General features: G+C 48.3%; 1 protein-coding gene across 1 annotated transcript; it reads right to left on the bottom strand.

Moving 5' to 3' along the window:
- Positions 1-4,724: 4,724 nt before the first annotated feature.
- On the bottom strand, positions 4,725-14,395 carry ercc6l2 (excision repair cross-complementation group 6-like 2). The gene is made up of 17 exons (XM_047048398.1): positions 13,696-14,395; positions 12,970-13,421; positions 12,765-12,881; positions 12,399-12,592; positions 12,055-12,216; positions 11,770-11,977; positions 11,413-11,553; positions 11,198-11,314; positions 10,842-10,961; positions 10,674-10,745; positions 9,769-9,914; positions 9,531-9,626; positions 9,097-9,196; positions 8,788-8,940; positions 8,559-8,651; positions 7,456-7,743; positions 4,725-4,814 (listed from the first exon to the last, which is right to left on the bottom strand). Exons 1-17 carry the CDS (start codon positions 13,715-13,717, stop codon positions 4,803-4,805), a joined length of 2,493 nt encoding a protein of 830 aa, XP_046904354.1. The 5' UTR covers positions 13,718-14,395; the 3' UTR covers positions 4,725-4,802.
- Positions 14,396-22,657: the final 8,262 nt, after the last annotated feature.

Below are 22,657 nucleotides of genomic sequence, written 5' to 3'. Positions count from 1 at the left end.
CTGATTGGGATAACATTCATGATTGGGATAGCATTATTGAACACGAGTAATATACACGTGTTAGGTCAAACTAATTGGGTTCACCAACACTATGCAAGACTTCAGACTATAACGTTTGGCCTGCTGCCTATGCAGGAATGTGCTGATCTTGTCAGTAGATTGGCACACCAAGGTAAATATTTAAATATTGACATTTTCCAACATATTTCTGTGACATGATGACTACCTTGTCTCAAATTGTGTTTGTTTTTTCGCACATCTAGAACGCTTCTCTCTGAGCTTAGAGGGGCAATTATAGCTCCCAAGCAGTTACACCAGCCAACTCTCAGAGGCACCGAGGAGGTCTTTGAAACTCAAGAGCATAATTCCTACCCGTCATCTTCTTCTTAAGAGCACGCCGTCAGGGAGAGGGTGCACTGTCAGCCGGCAAAATGCAGGGAGAGAGAAGAGACAGAAAAAGACCGACAAAAAAGCAGCGGCGAAAGAGAGAAAGAATGACCGAGAGAGATAGAGGATGAACGAAAGAGAACGAGGCCGGGAGAGATGGAGGGAGAAAAGAGAGAGGCGTAGATAGGGGCACGACTCCCTCCCCCCCCCCAAAAAAGTCAGTGTTCACATATGGCGAGGCTTTGCTTACGTAGCCCCACTTCAAGGCGAGGGCCCTGCAAACATCAACAGTGGAGGGAGTACAGCTGGGCCGGGGGAGCAGCCGCTTGCTTACTAAAGCTCCGCTCCACTAAACAATGGATCAGATGACGCAGACGCCTCTGGCTGAGCTACAGAGAAACGACACAGAAATGCCTTTCCTCTGTACGTTTATGCCTCTCCACTTTCAATATTTACTCAACGGAAAAACGCACAAGTTTCCGTTCCTTTTGTTGCTGCTGAAAAGAGAGCGAAAGAGAGAGGGAGAGAAACCTCCCTCTGTTCACCCCCCTCTCTCCCACCTTCTGAACGTTACTTTTCCTTTATAGTCAAAGGTGAAAGGACACAACTTTCTTTCGACCTAAAACTACCAACCACAAACTTGCTCATATCTTCCTTCAAAAGTCACTATATTGAAGGAAGTGCTGGAGGAAAGTATTGGATACGTTGTAATATATACTGTCTGTACTGTCTATGTCGGTGTTAAAACCAAATAGATTCAAATCCAGTTTGGTTAGTGTCTGTGCTGGTCATTTATATTCCGAGAGTGAAGTTTGACTTTGTTTCCTGCCGTGTTCAGGAATGGGGAGAAAGACATTTAGGATTAGCCTGTGTGTGTCTCTGTGTGTTAAACCCTCTCTGGGTTATATCTCTTTTATTACCTAGCACAATGGGGAGAGGAAGGAACCAGGAACCACTGATTCAGCCCAAATTACAGCAAGCAGTTGTCTAGGTAACCAGAGAGGACTGGAAGACCAATGAGATGTCATTTCCTAATGAAACGAGGGGAGGGAGAGACAGATAAAGAGAAAAGGGGAGAGAGGGACAGAGAGAGGGATAGAGACAGAAAATATGACCAGAGACCTCCTCAGAGAGTTCCTGTTAAAACTGCACAACATACTTATTGTGGACTGAGTCATCTGAACTATCCATAGTTTTATTGGGTAATTGTTTGTGCTTAAGTAAATTGTACTGTGGACATGAATGTTCGTGAATAAACACAAAAATAGTTGTTCTGTGCAGTGTGTATTTAAAGGGGTCAGATGGCTGAGCGGTTAGGCCATCGGGCTATTAATCAGAAGGTTGCTGGTCCTATTCCCAGCCGTGCCAAATGACGTTGTGTCCTTGGGCAAGGCACTTCTCCATACTTGCCTTGGCGAATGACCCTGTACTTACTGTAAGTCACTCTGGAGCGTCTGCTAAATGTAAATGTAAAGGAAGTATATGGAGTTTGTGGTAATATGTTATTTTTTCACAATAATCAATAAAACCACCCACCATGCTGTGTCCAAAAGTCATCCTAAACATTCTCTTTCATCCCCAGTAGAAAGAGGGAACATTAAATAAGAGCCGAGCTGAAGGATCAGAGAGACGAGAGGTATCCGTTACCTGGTGGGGCCCTCATTAGCTAACCTTGTCTAGCTTGGCCTAGCCTTGCCTAGCTCGGTGTGTTTGGAAACCAGATCTTGGAGTCCCCAACTCTCGGAAGGTCAACAGCCATTTGACTCATCTAACCAAACCATGTGTCATGGGCTGCCGTTTCCAAATAAACCCAGAGAGGGAGAGAGGAGGGGGAGAGCGAGGCTGTCGGCTTGGGAAATGCCTAGCCAGGTGTCTGTCAGACAACTGAGTTATTGTGACAGGAGTTGTAAACAGACGTCTCGAGTCACACAGCTCTCGACGCAAGGACGAGACGCTAATGGCGATGGGAACCGTTTTGAGAGCCTAAAGGTTCGTCTGACTGTGTATGTGTGCGAAGGAGAAAGATGTTTGGATTAGGCTTGTGTGTGTGTCTCACGTTCAGGCATCTCGGAAGTCTATCGTTGAGTCAAACGGGTATCTTCTATTGGACTGACACTGCCACTCCTTCAACAGTCATCTCGGATCAGTTACTGATGTCTTTGGGCAACTTTTGGTTTAAAACATCCCTGCCCAACCCTCCATCCTCCCACAATCTCTCAATCACCCTGGGATCTGCGACGGTGACCCCTTCATCCTCTGCCAGGAACCTTGGGGTGACCATGGATGACGAGCTCTCCCTCACGGCCCACATTGCCCGGTCGTGTAGATTCACCCTCTACAACTGCACCCGACTACATCCAGTCTCTCCTTCAGCCTTACACCCCCACCCGCCACCTACGGTCTTCTTCTGACAAGCGTCTTGTGGCCCCACCTCTCAAGAGCTCCCAACCCAAGCCCTTCTCCTGTCTGGCCCCCCAATGGTGGAGTCATCTCATTCAGAGACACTGACTGTCTCCCCACCTTCAAGAAAAGGTTAAAGACGCACTTGTTCCGGGAGTACAACGGTACTTAAGAAAGATTTGTTGGATCAGATGTTAGTTTATTTCCTCCAGGAACACAATGACACTTATTGAGGGACTTGTTGCACTTGTTGGTTAGTTTTAACTGATTTAACAACTTGTACTTGCTGTGAATTATATCATTGTTGCTTGCTTTCCTCCAGGTACAGTCTTGCACTTTTGAGGTTCATGTTGTTTGATGTGTATGCTTCATGTTTTGGCTGCCGGCAATGTTTTTTGGCCAACGAGGGGCATCTCGTTGTTTATGATCATTGACCTATGCACTTTTGACTTCTCTCTTGGAAGTTGCTTTGGATAAAAGCGTCTGCTAAATTAATAAATCAAAATGTAATGTAAACACATCAATGCCAAATCATTTTCAGTCAAGCAGTGGTCCATTGCTATTGTCAGTAGAAGAGTCACTGCTATAGAGCCCATAGGCCTGTTCCAAAAGCTCCCTAAAGATTTACACACACACACACACACACACACACACACACACACACACACACACACACACACACACACACACACACACACACACACACACACACACACACACTCTCTAAACTCTGGCGCTCTGTGGAGGCACATCTCACTCTCCTTGTTTATGACTAGCCATCAACGCTTTCTCATTTCTTCTAAACAAAAGGCAAACCGACAGGGGCCTCCTTACCTCAGCACAACAGCTGAAAGGGGTCAAACAGCTGTGGGGCCAAGCTCTGTCTCTCTCACACACACACACACACACACACACACACACTCTAATCCAGTTGGTGGCACATTTAACAAGTTTAGGTGTGTCGACAGTACTGATGAAGCTCCAGGACTGTAACATGATGGAAGTGGGCAGGCTTCTCTGTTACCTGTGTGAGATCCGATCCCCACAGTGGACACACGGCGTGTATCACGTGTGCGTGCAGGACGTGCTCTAGTGTGTAAGACAACGCGCAGACAATATGGAGGCCAACAAAAAAGTGTAATTCCAAAACAATGGCTAGTTTCTCTTAACAGTGGCCTCCAAGTATGGACCCGTAAAAACAATGAGTTTGGCTTATTAGACACAACGGCAGTTTGAATGGTTTTGATTCCCATTGGGAGAGAAAGAGCACTCTTGACATTTGAATACATTTAAAAACGCTCTGTTGCATTAAAAAAAGAGCTCAAATCAACCATCGAAGAGAATTAATAGTCCGTATTTCATGCAGGATTTCACTTTGTGGAGATATAGCGACATCACAACGTTCCGTTTTAAAACTCGAGAGCAATACAACGTATTTGACAAGACCACCCGTTGAACGTCCTTTCATTTCTTCCACAGAAACCTGTCGTTGCTCTTCCACAAGTCTGCGCTCCCACGCTGCTCTCCTCTCCTGGCCTCGCCAGGGACCTTGGTCCTTCTACACACCCTCTCCACCTCGGCCAGGTCCGTCAGTCTGTTGATGCTCTCCTCGTTCCCCTCACTCAGGATGTCCCAGAAGTCCTTGCGGCTGTCCTTCGACCTCTCCCGCGGGTGCGGGACGGCGTGCGACGGGCGTGTGACTTGGTGTGAGGTGTGCCCGGGCGAGGGGTTGGAGGGAGCACACGACAGAGGAGAACCGACGGGGGGCGGGGGGGGGTTGGGCTCAGCCTGGGAGATGGGTGGAGGGGCGCGTTGGGGGGTGACCACGGCGAGGGGGGGCGATTTATGGGACCGTCTCGGCTCAGCGGTCCTGGGTTTGGTTCTGAACAGATCGTCCAAAATGGAGGTGTCTCCTATCAGCTCTGTGAGAACCTTCCGGCAGGGCGGGGTGGCGGGCCTCTGGACGTTCACAGCCTCAGTCTCCCTGGCAGCCTGAGAGGATGGAGGAGGTCTGTCTAGGGGGTCCAGGTTAGTGTCCGACTCCCCAGGCCCCGGAGCACCGCTGACTCTGGGCTGGAATGGACTGGAGGAGCCAGCAGCAGTTCTGAGGGTTTTAGAACCAAAAGCCCTCCTTTGAACCTTCTTCTCTCCTTTAGCCTCATGGCATTTCTCCTCCTCTTCCTCTGCCTCAGGGGTCAGAACCTCTCTGGAACATTCTGGAACAGCATAGCGTGTGGTTTTATCCCCCCTGTGGCTTCTCTTGGAACTCTTCCGGTGCTTGAGAGAAGATGAGGAGGAGGTAGAGGGATGGGATGTCTCCTCAGGTTTGGGCTGGGCGCTCTCAGGTTCCGGATAGTTCTCCCTAACAACGGCTGCTAGTTGGGAACTCTGGGAGCTGTAGTAGTGTCGTAGCTGAGAAAGCCTTTGGGCTGAAGTGCTCCTCAGAACTTCATCTGCAAACTTCAGGGCCGACTCTGCTCCGCACGCAGCCGCCATAGCCTCCAGCTGCTGCCTGCAACACACACACACACAGGTTTGTTTTACTATCCTAGTGAGGACCGACCATTGACTCCCATTCAAAATAGTGTTATCCCTAACCCCTAACCCTAAGTTTAACCTTAACCCCCCTCACTGCCCACAGACATAGCATTTTAAGTTGTGGGGCCCCAAGAAAATGTCCCCACATGGATTGTTCAACAGGACCACACACACACAAACACACACATACAAACAAACACAATGTTGACTCTATATCCTGTAGCAGTTCGGCAACCATCATTATAACATACCCAAAACAGACCATACTGTGGGACAGGGATAGTTCAAAGCCAATGGTGGCACAGCATATTATGAGGTGTTGCTACCATTTGTGGCTTTCATAGGAAAAACAATAAATAAAGCAACAGTGGTAAAAACGCTTGCATGCCGTGCACTGGATTTAAATCATTTAACAGGAGAGTTAATTGAGGGGAATATATAAAAAAAAAGAATATATATATATATATATATTTGTGCGTGTGTGTGTACAGGCTGAGACAAGTCTTTTTCTGGGGATGTAGAAGGAGGAAATTGGATGAAGCTTAGTACAGAATGTGTGTGTGTGTGTGTGTGTTTGGAAGACCTGGGGGGCGAATATAAGGGCCAGTCTCTGGAGGGCTGTGATCTGAGCCTAAAAATGCTCAAGATGCTGGGAAAAGGGTGGGAGGGGAGCTCAGAGGTGGTCCCCCCCCCCCCCACACACACACACACACCCCTGCATGGATACACAAGCAGTGGTGGGTTCTGGTCTGGTCCAATACCCTCCAATACCCTGCTCTACTGTTCTACTGGTAACTCCTCATCCTCTCCCCTAATGCCCTTCCTGTTATTCATTCTCCCCCATCCCCTCTCCTCACCTACGGACTGCAGCAGGGGTCTCTCCGACGATGAAGGTGGTGTGTGGGGTGGGGTGTATGCTCCGGGCGGTGTGTGTAACGGGGTGATCTGGAGCACGGCCCTCCCCCCTCGGCCTGCGGGCTGCTTCATCTCTCACCCCAAAGGGGGTGCTTGGAGGGGACGGCTCATCCCACTGGGACTGTGAAAACACACAAGCGCCTTACAGCATACCATAATACCAATCCATCCTTCTATGGTGGCTTAAGATAATAGGGGTATCGATATTAGGCTGAAGGCAAGGGTGTGAACTTTAGGTCCCAGAAGACTGGCCATGGCCGTACCTCCCCCTGGCTGTCCAGAACCTGATTGGCTGGCAGCTGCGAGTGCACCTTGCGTACAAACACGTGCCGGAGAGCGGCTCTGCTGATTCGCTCCTCGGCCTTGCTCCCGCCCACCACCCGCTGGTTAGAGTGGGTGAACACCACTTCTTGTAGGCCACCTGAAAACATGGCGAGGTCCTATGCCGATCAGTACAAACAATATCGATTTTTGCCAAACCTATTCAAACTCCACGCCAGACGTCACAAACTTACCCAAGACGTGGTCTATGGTTCCATCAGGGGCTCCTTGGCCTCCTGGGGTGGGGTGATGGTCATCTTTGTGTCTCAGGCTGGTGAAGGAGACAGAGGGTCTGGCGGTCCGTCTAGACGGGCCAGGGCTGTCTTCTCGTCTGTCTGCTCTGGGCGTGTGTGCTTGCCTGTGTGCTCTGGGCTTGTTTTTCCACGGAGACGAGACAGGGCAGGCTGAGGATCTCCTCCTCTTGACAGGAGAGGGTTCCTCATCCGAGGAGGTGAAGGTCTCGATGTCCTCCGTGTGTCTGGCCCTGGTGGCCTCGTTCTGCAGAACGGGTTCCTTCCGAGTCTCCGAGCCCAGGTCCTCAGACTCGTCCGAGTGAAACTCGATCGGCTGCATTCGGGGAACTGTCGTTTTGGCCTCGGCGAGAGCGTCTCTGCCCGAAGATGAGAGTCGGACCCTCTTCATCCCGGGTTTCGGACCGCTAGGGCCTCCTGTCTTTCCTCCTAGGTCATCGCTCTCTTCAGACAGGGATCCAGGAGCGCGGGCCTTCCCCGACCTTTCTATCCTCCCGCTTCCTCCGTCCTCTCTCCCACTGCCGGAAGACACGTCCCAGGTGGAGTCCTCATCGCCGTCCTCTCCTCCCCTTCCCTCTGTCCTCCCCGCTCCGCCCCGGACCACCTCACAGTCACCGCCTTCCCCCTGCTCCCCCTCCTCACTCAGGCTGCCGTCCGACGACGACGACCCGGCTCCCCCCTCGACCTCTGACCCCGGGAGCGGCCTGGAGAAGTCGTGCCGGAGGAGCAGACTTATTTTCCCGGGAGGGGTCCGGCCGTCCTCTCCCGCTCGGAGCTGGAGAGCCCCCCTTCGCTTCCCCCCCTCCGCCTCGTCGTCCTCGCTGCAGCTGCTGAAGTCCAGCACGGCCCCGGAGGCTCCGCCCCCCCCGCCGTGGGGCTCCGCCCCCCCCGCCGTGGGGCTCCGCCCCCCCCCGGCTGCACCCCCTGGCCCCTGAAACAAACCCAGAGTTTGGTGAACGGCCTGGCGTTGCTGAAAGACGAACTGGACGTTTCAATGCGACCGTACGCTCTCTAGAAAGACGGACGATGCCGGATCGGGTAGTCAGTGAGTACGATCCGATGTCTACAATAATACATCGTTGAATCGTGATCGTTTCCACGGTTCTGAGTCGTGATGTCACGACCGGCACAACATTTAAACACACTGTCTACAACAGCTAGGGGAGGTATGTAGGAGTGCCTTTATGAGTGCGACCACCAACAGCGATACCAATCATATGAACTTAGCCGAGCAGATGACTATTCCGTGGTGTGCGTACGCATGGTTCTGTGTTTGTGCGTGCGTGTGTGTTGAACAAGTTATAGCACTCTGGTGTATACTGTACGTTGTTAAATCCTGAATGGCCTGGTTGTGCAGCTATACAAATGAGACAGTGTGTTTGTGAGTGTGTGTGTGTGTGTGTGTGCGTGCGCGGACTGGAGCACTAGCTGGGAACTGTGGCAGCAGATAAGGGGCATCGCTGTGTAAATAAATACAGCAGGCCAGATAGCTAGGCTTCAGTGTGGTCTGCTGCTTCCATTACAGCGAGGTAATTAGAGCCATCTGTCAGTGGACACGCTATCATAGAGAGAGACAGAGAGAGAGAGTATGTGTTGGTGAGGGGGCCGAGGGAGCATGTGTGAGGCATCCCCCTCTTTTACATGGGAATGGAAGAACGACTGAGTCGCCTGGGAGAGGGATGGATGGATGGGAAAGACGAGTGCCCCCCGGCGTCCCGGGTCCCTGAGAAAGACAGAGTTACTCACGCTCTCTCTCCTCTCCGCCTCTTCTTCCTCCTCCTTCTCTTCCCGCATCTGCGTTTTCGCCGTCATCACTCCCACCTCCACTTGGCCCTCTCTCTGTGAAGACCACACACACACACGCGGTCAACAAGCACAACCAATGGCGGCCTCGTACAGACGTTACAGTAAAGAATCTGCTCACCGGGATGACGGACGCACCGTGGGCCACGGCGGCTCCATCAGCTCCCCTCACCTCCAGTATCTGTCGGGTCAGGCAGGTCCCCTGGGTCTGCAGCCTGAACAGGTTGTTCACCCCGAACAGCTCCCCCTTCTGGTGACCTGCCCCCTGCACCGCCTCAAAGTAGCGCCGGGCACTCTCCCTGCCAACAACCGAACACTGCAACTGCTGCAAGGGGGGGGTGGGGGGGGGCGGACACAAGACAACACGGCAGCGCGATGGCATCATCGAGGTAGCGTCGTCGCGACGGAAATCCGCCCGGAGTGTTTTTTGCTCGCAGGTTTTCGATCGGCATTGGCCTTCCGAACCGAGGGAGGGGTTTACCTGCTTGTAGATCTGCCTCAGGTAGATGATCTCCTCCACTGTCCCCAGCGAGATCAGCCGGAGCACGGTCACGTCCCTGCACTGGCCTATACGGTACGCTCTGAAAACATCAAGAACAGGGCCGCTAAACTGACAAGAAGCCCCAGGATGGATGGATGGAATGACCCGGCGGATAATCCGTGGCCCGAAGAGCCTGGCTCTTCAGTGGCTAGTGCCAACGGACCCTGTATTTTGCCAAGCACAGCGCAAACGACATCATCTCGACAACAGTATTACATCCGTCTGATGATAGGACGGTGGAACAATCAGCGACGTCGCATCTCCAAAACAGAAAGTCAGATGCCTAGCAGGCCACGTCGATCAACCACATGACAGATAAAGCAAAAGAAAGGAAGAAATTAATAAAGATAGAAAGAAAGAATGGCAGCTCCTACCTGTCTATCGCCTGCAGGTCGTTGGCAGGGTTCCAGGTGGGATCAAACAGAACCACCACATTAGCCCCCACAAAATTCAGCCCCAGACCCCCCGCCCTGAAAACAACAGAGGGAGGGAGAAGGAGGAAAGAAAACAACAACAAACGAGGTCTTAACGCAACGGTAGTCCAATCTATCAGCCAAAGACGACACAGATCAGAGAGTCCAGTTGGTCTCAGGTGAGGAGAGTGGAACTCACATGGTGGAAACCAGACAGATGTTGATGTCAGGGCGACTGTTGAAGTTCTTCACCACCGTCATCCTGTCCCGGGCCTTGGTGTTACCATCCAGCCTGCTGTAGTCCAGACCCTCGGCCATACAGTAGCTTTCCAGAACGTTCAATAGCTGAGGGGATAGTCAAACGTATTCAACGCAATGTGACGATCATAACGCTATTGTAACTGCAGCTCACTTTGAGCAAACTGTGTAATATTCTCTTTAAGGGTCTAACTAACTCAATGATTTACATTTTAGTCATTTAGCAGACACTCTTATCCAGAGTGACTTACAGTAAGTACAGGGACATTCCCCGAGACAAGTAGGATGAAGTGCCTCGCCCAAGGACACGTCATTTAGCATCGCCAGGAATCGAACCTTCTGATGATTAGCTTGATTCCTTAACCACTCAGCCATCTGACCCCCCATCATAGTATATGTAGACAGGCAGTTTTACCATTCAATCTCAGCTGACCGACCACCAGCATTGAAATCAATGATTAATTACTAGGGCCGATTACTGTCCCATAAAACCCGGGACTTCAAAGCGAATGCTACCTTGTGAGAGACACATCTCCTTTGGTCACGTTCTAACTTTAAATAAGGCCTCATGTTCCCAGGAGGCACTTCTCTGGGTGTGCATGTGTGTGTGGTATGCAGTGGAGGGAGTTATCCTTCAGACCAGACATCTAACTCAGACACTATCTAAACCAGATAGACCATCCCCACAGACCACTGACACTTAACCAACTAAACACAAACAAACAAACTCCAGCATCCAGCTCATCCAGCTGTCACACATTATGCAGCACGATAGTCACTTTCACACAGATAACCCTTCCACACACACACACACACACACACAAGCAGTGTAACAACCCAAAGTACCTTGGTGGACATGGAGAAGAGTAAGACCTTGTCTTTCCTTTGCATGTAATGTTTCAGTAACTTCTGCAAGGCCTGATAGGGGAGAGGAGAAAGAAGATGATTTAAACCCAACATCAACCTGTGATCAACGCACAGCTTTCAAAAGGGAGATTTGAACCGGATACGTACCTTCATCTTACCACTGTACATGGGGTCTGACATAGCTTCAAAGGATTCATGCTTGCACCTCTGCATAAAGTCAGGAAACTTCTGGAACACCTTCTCACAGATAGCGTTCACATACTTCTTCTACGGAGACCATGGAAAGAGGTGTCACTAAGTTGTGCTTATTTCCAGGAAATGTTTACAACTATTTTGGGCTAAATGGAATACCTACTTCTTCCAACGACCGAAGAATTAATTGGTAACACTTCATAAATAGATGAATGAAAATGACTGTTCTGTTGGAGTGTCACAGAACATAAGTTCGGGTGTTTCAGAGATTTGCTTTAGAGAACTCCAGTTTACGTTTCAGAGATGCTCACCTGTTTGCTGCTGGTGTCTGCTGTGCTCTGAAGTAAGGCGACGTGATTGGCTACTTTCCTGAGAATGGTTAGGTAGCTGAAGTACAGAGAACTGACCTTTACGCCATCCCTGTTCTCCTAAAAAAAACAATTAAAAATGTTTTACAGCGCATTCTGGACATGTAAACCGCTAAATGTCCTCGTTTAGAGCTTGAAGTCTGACATGGATGGTCGACCTTGTAGCAGCATTTCCTGCGAGTGCGTCCACTGCCACAGCTGCACTTCTCAGACGAGCGCAACAGCAGGGAGACGTCCTCCGACTCCAGCACTGTCCTGTAGACTGTCTGCTGGAACTCTGTCAGAGAGCAGTACACCACCTGCACACCAGGACACACATCCAAACAGCCACTCCGATCATCAGACCCAGAGGAGTGACCAGACGGACATAGATTACCGGGGAAGAATCACATAATAAGTTCGACATTGTCCTAAATAAGGCATGTGTTTTGTAATAAATCAATGGCAGGGTGAATCTTCGTTGGGTGTTAACCGGGCAACGTTTACGTGGACCCTCGTGCTCCATCTCAACCTACTCTGTCGTCCTTCTTGGGAAGCTGTCGACTAATCAGAGCCTTGGTCCTCCTCAAGAACCAATGGGAGAGCTTCCCGGCCAGGGCCCGGACCGCCTTCCTCCCTGTCGCTAGGGAACGCTTGGTTGCAGTGTGCTTCTGTCCCTGCTCAATGGGGTCGGAGAACTTGTTCTTGAAATGACCCAGGCTGCCAAGACAACCAGGGATGGCCCTGAAGGGGTTCAAATACAGTCAATGTAAATCCAGTTCTTCTCCTTGTTTGATCCTTTAGTATTATCTACAGCTTACCAGTCCATGACACACCACAGTTCATCCAGGTTGTTCTGTAGGATGGTGCCCGTGAGACCCACTCGTACCTGGCATCTCAGCCTCTTCATGGCCTGGGTGATTTGGGAGTTGGGGTTCTTGATTTTGTGGGCCTCGTCCACTATCACAGCACACCAGTCGATGCTAAAGCGCCCGGGGAGAAGGTGAGTTCAAGAATGAGCTCAGGTCAACCTGATAATAGAACAACTTGAATTTTGACACTACAGTACCCAAGATCCTTTGCCTGCGGTTGCCTCGAAGGGACCCCATATGAAACACACCGAAGTGGACACAAGCCTTGTCTTTAAACGGTTGCGTCTATCTACCTGTTGAACTGGTCAAGGCAGAGTCTCAAGGTCTCATAGGTGGTGAGGGCGATCTCGGTGCGGCCTCTTCTCACCCTGGTAAGCTCCTCTTCCTTGTGCAGCCCGTGCACTACCACCACCTGGAAGTGACCCCACATCTCCAGCTCATCCTTCCAGTTATAGAGCACCGACAGGGGGGCCACGATCAAGAAGGCCTGGGGTAAGAGCACCAGAGAAGGTTAAGAAAACAAGGGAAAACCTGGCAATGGGTTCCACATGTGTGGATCACTGCAAGGTGCATGTTTTATTTATTTCGAAGGCCAGAGGCTGCAGTTATTGATTATATCGTGACACCAATGCAAAACATGGTATCTACCATTAGCTTACCTTGTTAGGTCTACAGTTTTTTGAGGTGGCCTGTGTCAAAAGAAACTGAGGTCTGTTGTTTTCTATATCTTCCCCAGTTCCTGTTTTATGTAATAAAGCAGCCAGGAAACCAATGACCTGCTCAGAAACACACGCACATCAACAATGAACTCCCCAAAAGAACATTTTGTACACTTGAAATGTTAGTGCCTGGGTCTGGATTTACCTGAATGGTCTTCCCCAGACCCATATCATCTCCAAGGATGCAACCTCTGGACTGGACATAGCTGTGGTAGATGAACTGGATGCCTTCTTTCTGGTAGTCCCTCAGGTACCTGTTGATGGTGTAGGGGACTTTATCCCCAGTCTGAGACAGTATCAAGGGCTCAGAGGAACCAGGAGGGCTTAGACTACTGCTGTGGAAGAGAGGCTTCTCCTGAGCGGACCGTTCTCTCTCGAAACAGTCAGCGCCTGGCCTCTGGAGCTCAGAAATGGGAACGATCTCTTCCTTCTCCTCCATCGCCTCTCCTTGGTCACTAACATTGCAGTGATCAGTGTATCTAACGAGGGCTGTGGTGAGAGTGTGAGGGGCGGAGAAGAGTTTCAGGATGGTTCCTTCTCGTAAGGTGCCCTTTTCGGGGCTGGAAGCCAGGCATGCATCCCCCTCCTGCCACACTGCTGAAACAGCAAGGAGATTAATGCTGATTTGCCATTTCAAGGACAGGTACACTGGAATACTTTGCTCTTCTTGACAGATTCCTAGTGGCCTATATAAACCTGTAATAAATAAGTCATACTTACGAGCTACTATAGCACTACACGAAGTATGAAAACTAGCTATAGCCATAGCTAGCATAATAACTAGACTAATAACTGACAATTTAATAAAGGCATGACATTTAAAAAAAGGTAGATATCAATATTAGCCAACTAGATCGTATCAATGTCAAACCTTTGACATTAGTCGAAGTCATCAATCATTGGAACCCATTGCAGCACTGATAGCCGTTAGCTGACCGTCAAAAAAACTGAAAAGCTGACGTGTAAAAAAGTTCCTTATCTTGTTCCAAAAATGTCTTAGTTGGCGTTTAGAAGTGTGATTGTGCGCAAATGCATGTATTGTTGGCTGGAACAGACCTGTCAACTTAATATTCAGACTAGCAAGCGAGCTAGCGAAGCTAGCAGCACAGACCGACAGTGGAAGCAGGAGGGCTCTGTTCTGTTTATCTATTTCATCAACGGGAGCAGCACTTTCTACATAATAAATATGCAACGTTTAAAATAGTAATCGAATAAAATATGAAAGCTACGTTTAAAAGTTTAATCTGGGTTTTTTTATCCTTAAAAGTCTTATTTAAAAAAACGATTTGAAAGAAAGATGCTTAGAAATAATAATTTCACCAAAACATTGCCCTTCATTCACCTTCTCTCTGCCTTCATTAATTTTCTGCCTTACATGTTTCTGAGAAACCAAAGTAGGCTAAATAACTAAGCACTATGTTCCTAGTTCTTAGCATGGGCCATTGCAACTAAACCTGTCTTTGAAATTACGAACACATTTGATGAAATACACTTCTGCACTAACACCCAATCATCTGTCCGAGGCTGCAGCCAGCAAGAGCAATATCAAACCAGACATCTATCTAGCCTACCCCAGCGTTCTCTCAGCCAACCCTCATGTATTATTGTAAAAGAGGCCAGGGAACGGCCTTGTGGTTCAGCGAGAGAACAAGTGTGTGTGAGATCTAGCACAGTATGTAAACCGTTTGACATCAGTGTTTGGGCTTTCTTTATGGGAACATCTGCAGCAGCTGCCCTATAAATTCCCAGTGTTGAGAAAACAGGAACAAAAAGTTCCATTTTTGTATGGCAGTGTACCATGGCGAGGAGCAGACGAGCCTGCCCTCATCTGGAGCCCTGGGCTCAGGCTCCGCTTAGAGAAAGTCAAGTGGTGGATGAAGGGCCTGGAGCCATGGACGTGTTACACTGTGTTTACTCGCAAGCCCTGCCTAGCAACAGATAGGCAAACAATGCACGCACTCTGGCTTTTCTGATCAGATCCAAAGGACAAACTGTATACATTGTCTTGATTACAGTCTTAGTTATTTTACAGGTTTTGTTTTGAAGGCTTTTTCTTGTATTCCGTTTCTCTCATCTTCTCTCTTCCTCTCTATTGCAAAATCTTTTTTTTGTACAGTATGACTGGCCAAATTTAGGAAAATAACTTACAATTCTGCAGTGTCCCACAAGACCTGAGAGGATACTAACACCTCTAAACATGCCAGATATACAGATCTAGAAGAACTTAGAAAAACAACCTGGCAAAACCCAAACAAAATTTGACATAGTATATTGGGAGCCAACATCGGTTGGATGTCTGCCGCTGGTCGTAATCAGATAGAGGAGAGAAAGACCTGAATGGAAGACTTGTCTTCTTACAGAAGCCTAGGAAACGCTCCATCTGCTCTTTCGTCCCTCTCCCATGAGTCAGACAGCAGAACTGGGGCCAAAACCAATTACAGCCATGCCAAAAATGACAGTTTCAGCTTCATAACCATTGATTGCTGAAATGGAAAATTAGGATGAATTTTCATATTTTCTCTCCATCTCTCTCTCTCTCTCTCTCTCTAAATCTTCCTATCCTTTCTTTCTCTCTTCCTCTCCCCCTTTCACTGACAAATTTGTTTTCTTGTACCTCATTCACGGTGTAAGAATGTGTCTCTCTGTGGAACCTCCACTAGTCCTGGATTCACATGATGTCATGTACACAGTGTGTGAGAGTCTGTGTCCATCATTCTGTAGTTCCCGTTGCAATCATGTCTAATGTAAACATGTCACATATGCTTGTTAATCAAGAGGGTTCAGGCAGAGTGGGCTGGGTGAAATGTTGGCTTTTCTTTCACGTTCCTCTTCTCACATCCATGGACAGTGGTACGATAGCAGAAACAAGTCTGAAAAGAAAAAGTTACAAATTCAAATATTTCTACATTTCTATATACTATATCTCTTTTAGCCAAATACACGCATTTTTGATCAATTGAATATTCTGGAAGTTTGTTCTACTCAACTGCTCAAACAAAGGTCAAACACATAGATGCCCCATTCTTTCTCAAATAAAGAGATCCGGGCAACATTCTTCATTTTAGCATAGTGATTGATAGTCATTCAAATGCAACAATAATCTAATCTTGAATTTATATTATTCAGTACAGCCTAATCCAGTGACAGTAGAAGTAAAGGATAGGCACCGTAAATAGTTTCTATTCAGCTGAGCTGGAGACAAAAAGGGTGCTGCCATGCTTTTTAATTAAGTTGTACAATACTTGAATCTCCTCCAAGCAGCTTTGAACCTAATCCAGTTTTTCTCTCTTTCTCCCTCCCCCCCCCCCCCTCTTTTTTTGAGCCACTCAATTACACAACAGTGGGCACACACTTGAAAGGAACGCTCTGAACATTGTTGCAGAAGCTCTTTCCAACAATGGACTATACCGGACTACAGAGACAGGAAGATGTGAGCCGACTCAAGGTGTTGGGGGCTAACCCTCCACATCACTAGGACGATGATCAATGACCTAGTGAATGTTTGTCCTAACTTTCAGTGATCGAGGACCCAGTAGTGAAAGTGGCCAATTAGTTGCCAAAGACAGCCATGATGACACAAACGATTCTGCTCAGTGAGTTGAGTTACAACGCCGGAGCCAGGGATGACCCGAATAGGTCGGCCTTGCCCTTTGAGTCCTGCAGTGAGATGGAAAACTCGAGAGCAACGTATTGACGACCATACCTCCTCTCATTACACTGCAACCCCATACAGCAGCCTTTCTGTTTGTCCACTTGAGCCACAATAAGCTCATCTACCAGAGAGTGTAACTGACAGTGGATGCATGTGTGTGACAGTTCTCCCTCTCCCCCCTCCCCCTTTCCCTTTTCTCCTCTCTCTTGTCTCCATCTCTCACCCAGTCTCTCTCCCCCACCTCCCTGCCCACCGTGAGCAGCACCAGGGGACTGGGGATCTGCATGACTGCACGTCGCAACAATGAGGCCACACAAAAAGGACCAGCTCAGCAGAACTGGACGTCCGTTTCTCAGCCGTTTAAGCATGCAATTATGTTCCCCTCGGCTCCTTCCCCACAATCGAGGGGCACAAGGGGCGCAACATGTTGTCTGTCGCTCAGTTCCTGTTGGCCACTGAGCACACTTCGAAGCGAGAGCATTGGTCATCTTAGATAACAGTGTAGGGAGCGTGTGAGGGTGTGCATGTACAGTATGTGTTTGTGTGTGTGTGTGTGTGTTTCCAGTGGGGAGTTGTTCAGCTATGGGCCAGGCCATGCGTCCATGCATGTAGCACAGACATATTCTCCATATGGGGACCAGAGGGGGTCCAAGCCCAGTCTCCAGTTTCTGCCCATGGACCATTTAGCACACATTTCTGTCTCCTTCATGGCTGCGCTACACCACCACTGCAGGACTCTGGAGCTGGAGAACTACCTTGGATCGTAGTGGAGGGTCCCTGTGTAGGGGGAAGGTAGCTTTTTCCACACAAGAGCTCAGCTGTATTCTAGACCCGAATTTAGATCTTTTATCTAATACGTGGTATGTAATGTACAGAGGGCTCTTTGGTCTTGTACAACACTACCAGACACTGGCAATTCAAAGACTATTTCAGAAATCTGAATGCGAATCAGTTGGACTGAGACTTTACAACAGGGGTGTCGAAGTCCGGTCCTCGAGGGCCGCTGTCCTGCATGTTTTAGATGTTTCCCTGATCCAGCTCACCTGATTTGAATGAAGGGTCATTATAACAAACCATTTAATTGAATCAGGTGTGTTGGAGCAGGGAAAAATCTAAAACATGCAGGACAGCGGCCCTCGAGGACCGGAGTTCGACACCCCTGCTTTACAAGAAGTATGTTCCAACCACACCAAGCCAATGAGGAGCCACACAGTAGTTGTTGTATCATCATGTTGTAATATACACTCTCAATCCCCAAAAGCAATGATTACACATGCCACTCCATCGAGGCCTGTTTATGCCACTTCTCTCCCTTTTGAGCTATAATTAAACAAAAACATTTATCCCTGCAGAGGTGAAAAACAACCAAGCTTTAATTAACAGCAACGTGATAGCGGGACTTCCAGAGTGAGGTGGAACCTATCAATTAAACCCTCACAGCAGCTGGTAGGGCTGGGTGGCTTTATGACCCTGGTTCACCACTTCTGAGTCACACCCACTTCACAGCCCCACTCCCCGACAACTCTACCACCGACCCACAACGTCACATCTCTATCTCTGTCTCTCTCCCCTCTCTCGTTCTCTCTCTCTCTCCCTTCTCTCTCTCCTTCTCTGTTTCACTGTACCACAGGGGACTTCCAGGATCAAAGCAGGTGCTCATGTTGTGGTCCCTTTTGTGGTTCTCTTGTTCATCTGTCTCTGTCTCTCTCTATCTCTCTCTCTCTCTTTCTCCCCCTCTATCTCTCTGTCTGTGTGTGGTCCACACACTGTAAATTCCATTTGCACATTTTTACACACACACAGCCACCCAACACGTTTCTCAGACCACCTTCTCCGTTTCCTCAGCTTCTACTTACGTCACACCAGTAAGGTCAGTCATGCCTCTGACCTTAATATTTGAAAATTGAAGTAAATTTGAAGCCAACTGTATAATTAGTGTGGTGCTTTCATGCCAATTTTTGTAATTTTTTGTCAAGAAAGAAATTCAATCATTTCATTCTTTATTCTCATTGTATTTTCTATTTTTCTAGATTTTTCTTCACTGCCACTAGAGGGAGTCACCTTAAAAAGCCATTTTCTCACTGACTCCCTTGCATTCCTTCCTTTTTCATCTCTGCTCCTTGTGTCCGTTCAGTCTCAATCTGTGCTCTAAACCTCTCCTGCCTGCACAGAAACATGTTTTTCTGTCTGTCAGTGGTCAATGGATATATGTTCTAATTAAACACAAAAGAAAAGATTTTAGCTCTGATCTTTTCGGGCCATGAGAATATTGGAGGCGTTGAAAAAAAAGCACTGGCGTCCTGGGTGGGTGGTCACATGGGCCCAAATATTATAGTTGGTAATGAGTTCAAGAGTTCAGTTCAGTGTGGTCAAACAAACAGAAAGAGAGAGAGTATGTTTGTGTGAGAGAGAGAGAGAGAGAGAGAGAGAGGGGGGGGGGAGAAAAAGAGAACCCTGGTCAAGGAAGAGATAGGACTTGTGTGTTGCTTGTCTCGGACTGCAGAACAGAGAGTGACAGAAACACACAAAGACGGTATGAGACAGAATCAGATGGGAATAACACCAGAGAGGAAGACAAAGAGAGAGGGAGAGAGAGAAAGTGTGTGAGTGAGAGAGAGAGAGAGAGAGAGAGAGAGAGAGAGAGAGAGAGAGAGAGATAGAGAGAGAGAGAGAGAGAGAGAGAGAGAGAGATGGAGATGGAGAGGGACAGAGGGAGAGGGAGAGGGAGAGGAAGAGAGAGAGGGGGAGAGGGAGAGGGAGGGGGAGAGGGAGAGGGAGAGGGAGAGGGAGAGAGAGAGAGAGAGAGAGAGAGAGAGAGAGAGAGAGAGAGAGAGAGAGAGAGAGAGAGGGAGAGGGAGGGAGGGAGGGAGGTAGGGAGGGAGGGAGGGAGGGAGGGAGAGAGAGGGAGAGGGAGGGAGAGAGAGGGAGAGAGGGAGAGAGAGAGAGGGAGAGAGGGAGAGAGGGAGAGAGGGAGAGAGGGGGGAGAGAGGGAGAGAGGGAGAGGGAGGGAGAGTGGGAGAGGGAGGGAGAGAGAGAGAGAAGGCTCTGTGTGTGGTCTGAATACCTCCAGGCTTGTTCCGGGGTGAGAGTACGAGGGTGTCCTTCCAGAGAGGAAGGGGAAAAAAAAGACGAGTGAGAAGGTCTGCACAATAAACGGAATGTTTGCCTTTGCTTGTGTATGAGAGTGAGTGAGCAATCTCCTCTTTTATGGGAAATAAGCAAGCAAACCCTGGCATGTTTGGCCCCGCCATGTGGAGATGATGCTGCTATTTGCAAATATAGCAGCTTCCCACCAAACAACAGACTGCCTTTCACCAAGCCATCACCCTGAGAGAGACAGGGCCCTTCGCATTGACACGCAACATCTACACACGCAACCCATGTGTGTGTGTACGTGCATATGTATGTGAGAAAGACAATTGGGCAGACAGATTGAGGAAAGAAAGAGCCTTTTTGAAAGGTGCAGAGGGTTTTAGATAAACACAGGCTGTATATACTATGGTAGACAGTGTGCATGATATGTGGTGTGTAATGGAGGGCTGCCACAATGCAGTCAGCAGAGAGGCAGGGCAGACAGAATGGCCTCTGTATGTGTATGGAGGAAACAGTACAGCCCTAATGCTAGCTCTATATTTGCTCAAGCTCCCTGATAGACACTATTCGGGCTATTTTTCTTCACTGTGGAAACATGTTAAAAAAAAATCCACACATACTTGCACATGTAAGTACACACAAATACACTCATGCTCACTCGCTTTTTCTAAGTCTCTCTCTCTCTCACTTACACTGACATACACACGCTGTGCAAGTACACACGCGCACACGCGTGCACACACAAAAACACACGTACACACACAAAAACACACAAACACACACATCAAACACGCAAAAGTTTGAACAGACCCCCGAAAATTAGCGATGCTCATTTAAAATCAACACTAGCCGGGGCCTCAGCCCCTGAAAGCATTTCCAGAGCTGTTCTGTGCTCCTGCTAATGTAAGGTTGAGGTGGGTCGGGTCTCCCACAGTCTCTGGCTCCTCCACTGGCCCTGAAACCAGGGTCTGCTCTAAACAGAGAGGGGGGGGGGGGGAGAAAAAGAGAGAGAGCGGGGAAAGAGAGTCCACCCTCTATGAATCCACTGTTGTGTACCCCAAGAATGTCGGACCCCTTCTTAAAATAAAGAGTCTGATTGGAGATCATCAGTCATGTGTCTGGGAGGAGGTCTGGCAGACTGAACAAGCAGAGTATGAATATTATAGAACAGGAGCATAGGAGAAACAGGCCATTTCTGTCAGTAAAATGATAGTGGGTGGCTCAAGCTGGTCACCTGGAGATATACCTGAGAGACACTTTTACATTTGTCCTCACATTCGGTTTCCAGATGTCCAGTTAACCTTTTGTCGCCATAGGGTTAATAATTGTGGAAAAAATAATGAAGGATGGTTCTTTTAGGGAGGAATGTTTTATCCAGAAACCAAAAGTTGCCTCTGGACATATTTCAAAGGGGTTCCCTAGAGGAACAATTTGCTCTAAATACTGTCGAACCAAGGGGGTTTATTACCCAGAAAGTCATTACTGAGCTTTCCTGCATGAGACATTTTTGGACTGTAATGCAGTTGTCTTTACATCTGACCTTAATTAGGACATAGGGAGTGACCATGCTCCCTCTCTGGTCTAACGAAGCTGTCAAATTAGCATTTGATATTTTTCACGCCACCTAAACTCACTCTAAGGTGAGTTTGCATCGATATCCAGAGGTTTGCCATCATGCCATACCGTACATTGTCCCCCTCTGAGACAATTCAATCAATGCTGTCAGTCTTGATTTTAAAAGAATATTTGGGTGCGTAGTCAAAAACCCAATGATTCCTCTGTGGAATGTCCAATGTTGCCATGTGTAATGAATGCCACTTTATATCACAAAGTAAACACTGCAGGGGTGCAGGCAACGTGATGGAGAGTTCAATGAGCAAAAAAGGGATGTGAAGCCACCCACTGCAAGTTTGTTCGAACCATTTGTTCGAACTGTTTCTTGGTGCATTGAAGTGAATGCCCATTGAAGTCATTATCAGAAAAGCACATAGGCAAGTTAACATGCACCTAAAACAATAATAAGTCAACCTTGATTTTTTTTTGTCACAGATATGTCAGAGGAGATGGCGGGAATGCTGTCAGGAAGCTTGCTGGCCTGTCCCCACTCTCTGGAATCAGAGACCACAGCTTCAATGGGAAATGACATTAGGTAGTACACAATTTTTCTTTTGGATTTGGATTTTGTATCTGATGAGGTGAAGACTTAATCCATAGTTTGCATACGATTCTCATAGGTTTAACATCCATAGAAGTTTGACAATTTAGGAAATACTTCATATTATCCATACAGTACATAACTGAGGTATGTCCTTGCCTCTATTCCTCCACAGTTCGTCTGTGTTCATTGACCCTGGTTTTGCTTTCCTCGAGTGTTCTAGAGACCCAAGACTGAACTGCATTGACAGTGCAGTTAAATCCTCAGACATAATAGCATTAGACAACACACCTAGTGCCTTGGCTGGTACCCCAGAATGTTAGCTGGTAGCCCAAAGCATTTGGGGTTCCTTGTTCGCAGCCCTCACTTAGCACTTCCTAACTGTAGGACAGTTACAAGGGATATAAAGGCATGAACTATTGTGCCACCACATTACAGAATACAACACTACATTAACTGGGTATGAGAATGTAATAGGAAAGCCATAAGCATTGAGGCTCTGTCAGAATGGGGGCATTTGCTGAGAAAAAGCATGGAGACCTAGCGTGTTTATTTAGTCAGGATTTATTCCTCGGAACTTGAGCATGTGCTCAGGCTATCAACGCCAGCCACACATGCTCTAACTCCCAGCAGGATGTCTTGCCTGACAGATAGAAATAATCAGTTTCATTACTCACTCTCACTCACAAACACCACACACACACACGCACACACACAAGTACAGACGTTTGTTCGCACACATTTGCACACAAGCTGGCACAATTTGCTCTGCCCTCCCCCTACCCTGCTCTCATACAAAGCCTACTTTCAACACTGGAGAAATCCAGGTGCTTCAAATGAGGACTATTTATTTTGTTGTCAGACTTCAGCTCTTAGACTACTTTTCCTGGCCTCCAACAGCCTTGCCCTTAGCCTGACACACTTGCAAGACCT

The sequence above is a fragment of the Hypomesus transpacificus genome, chromosome 24 (assembly GCF_021917145.1).
Source record: "Hypomesus transpacificus isolate Combined female chromosome 24, fHypTra1, whole genome shotgun sequence".
NCBI lineage: Eukaryota > Metazoa > Chordata > Actinopteri > Osmeriformes > Osmeridae > Hypomesus > Hypomesus transpacificus.
Note: the sequence above shows the minus strand (reverse complement) of the source record. Positions and strands in the feature narration are given on the sequence as shown.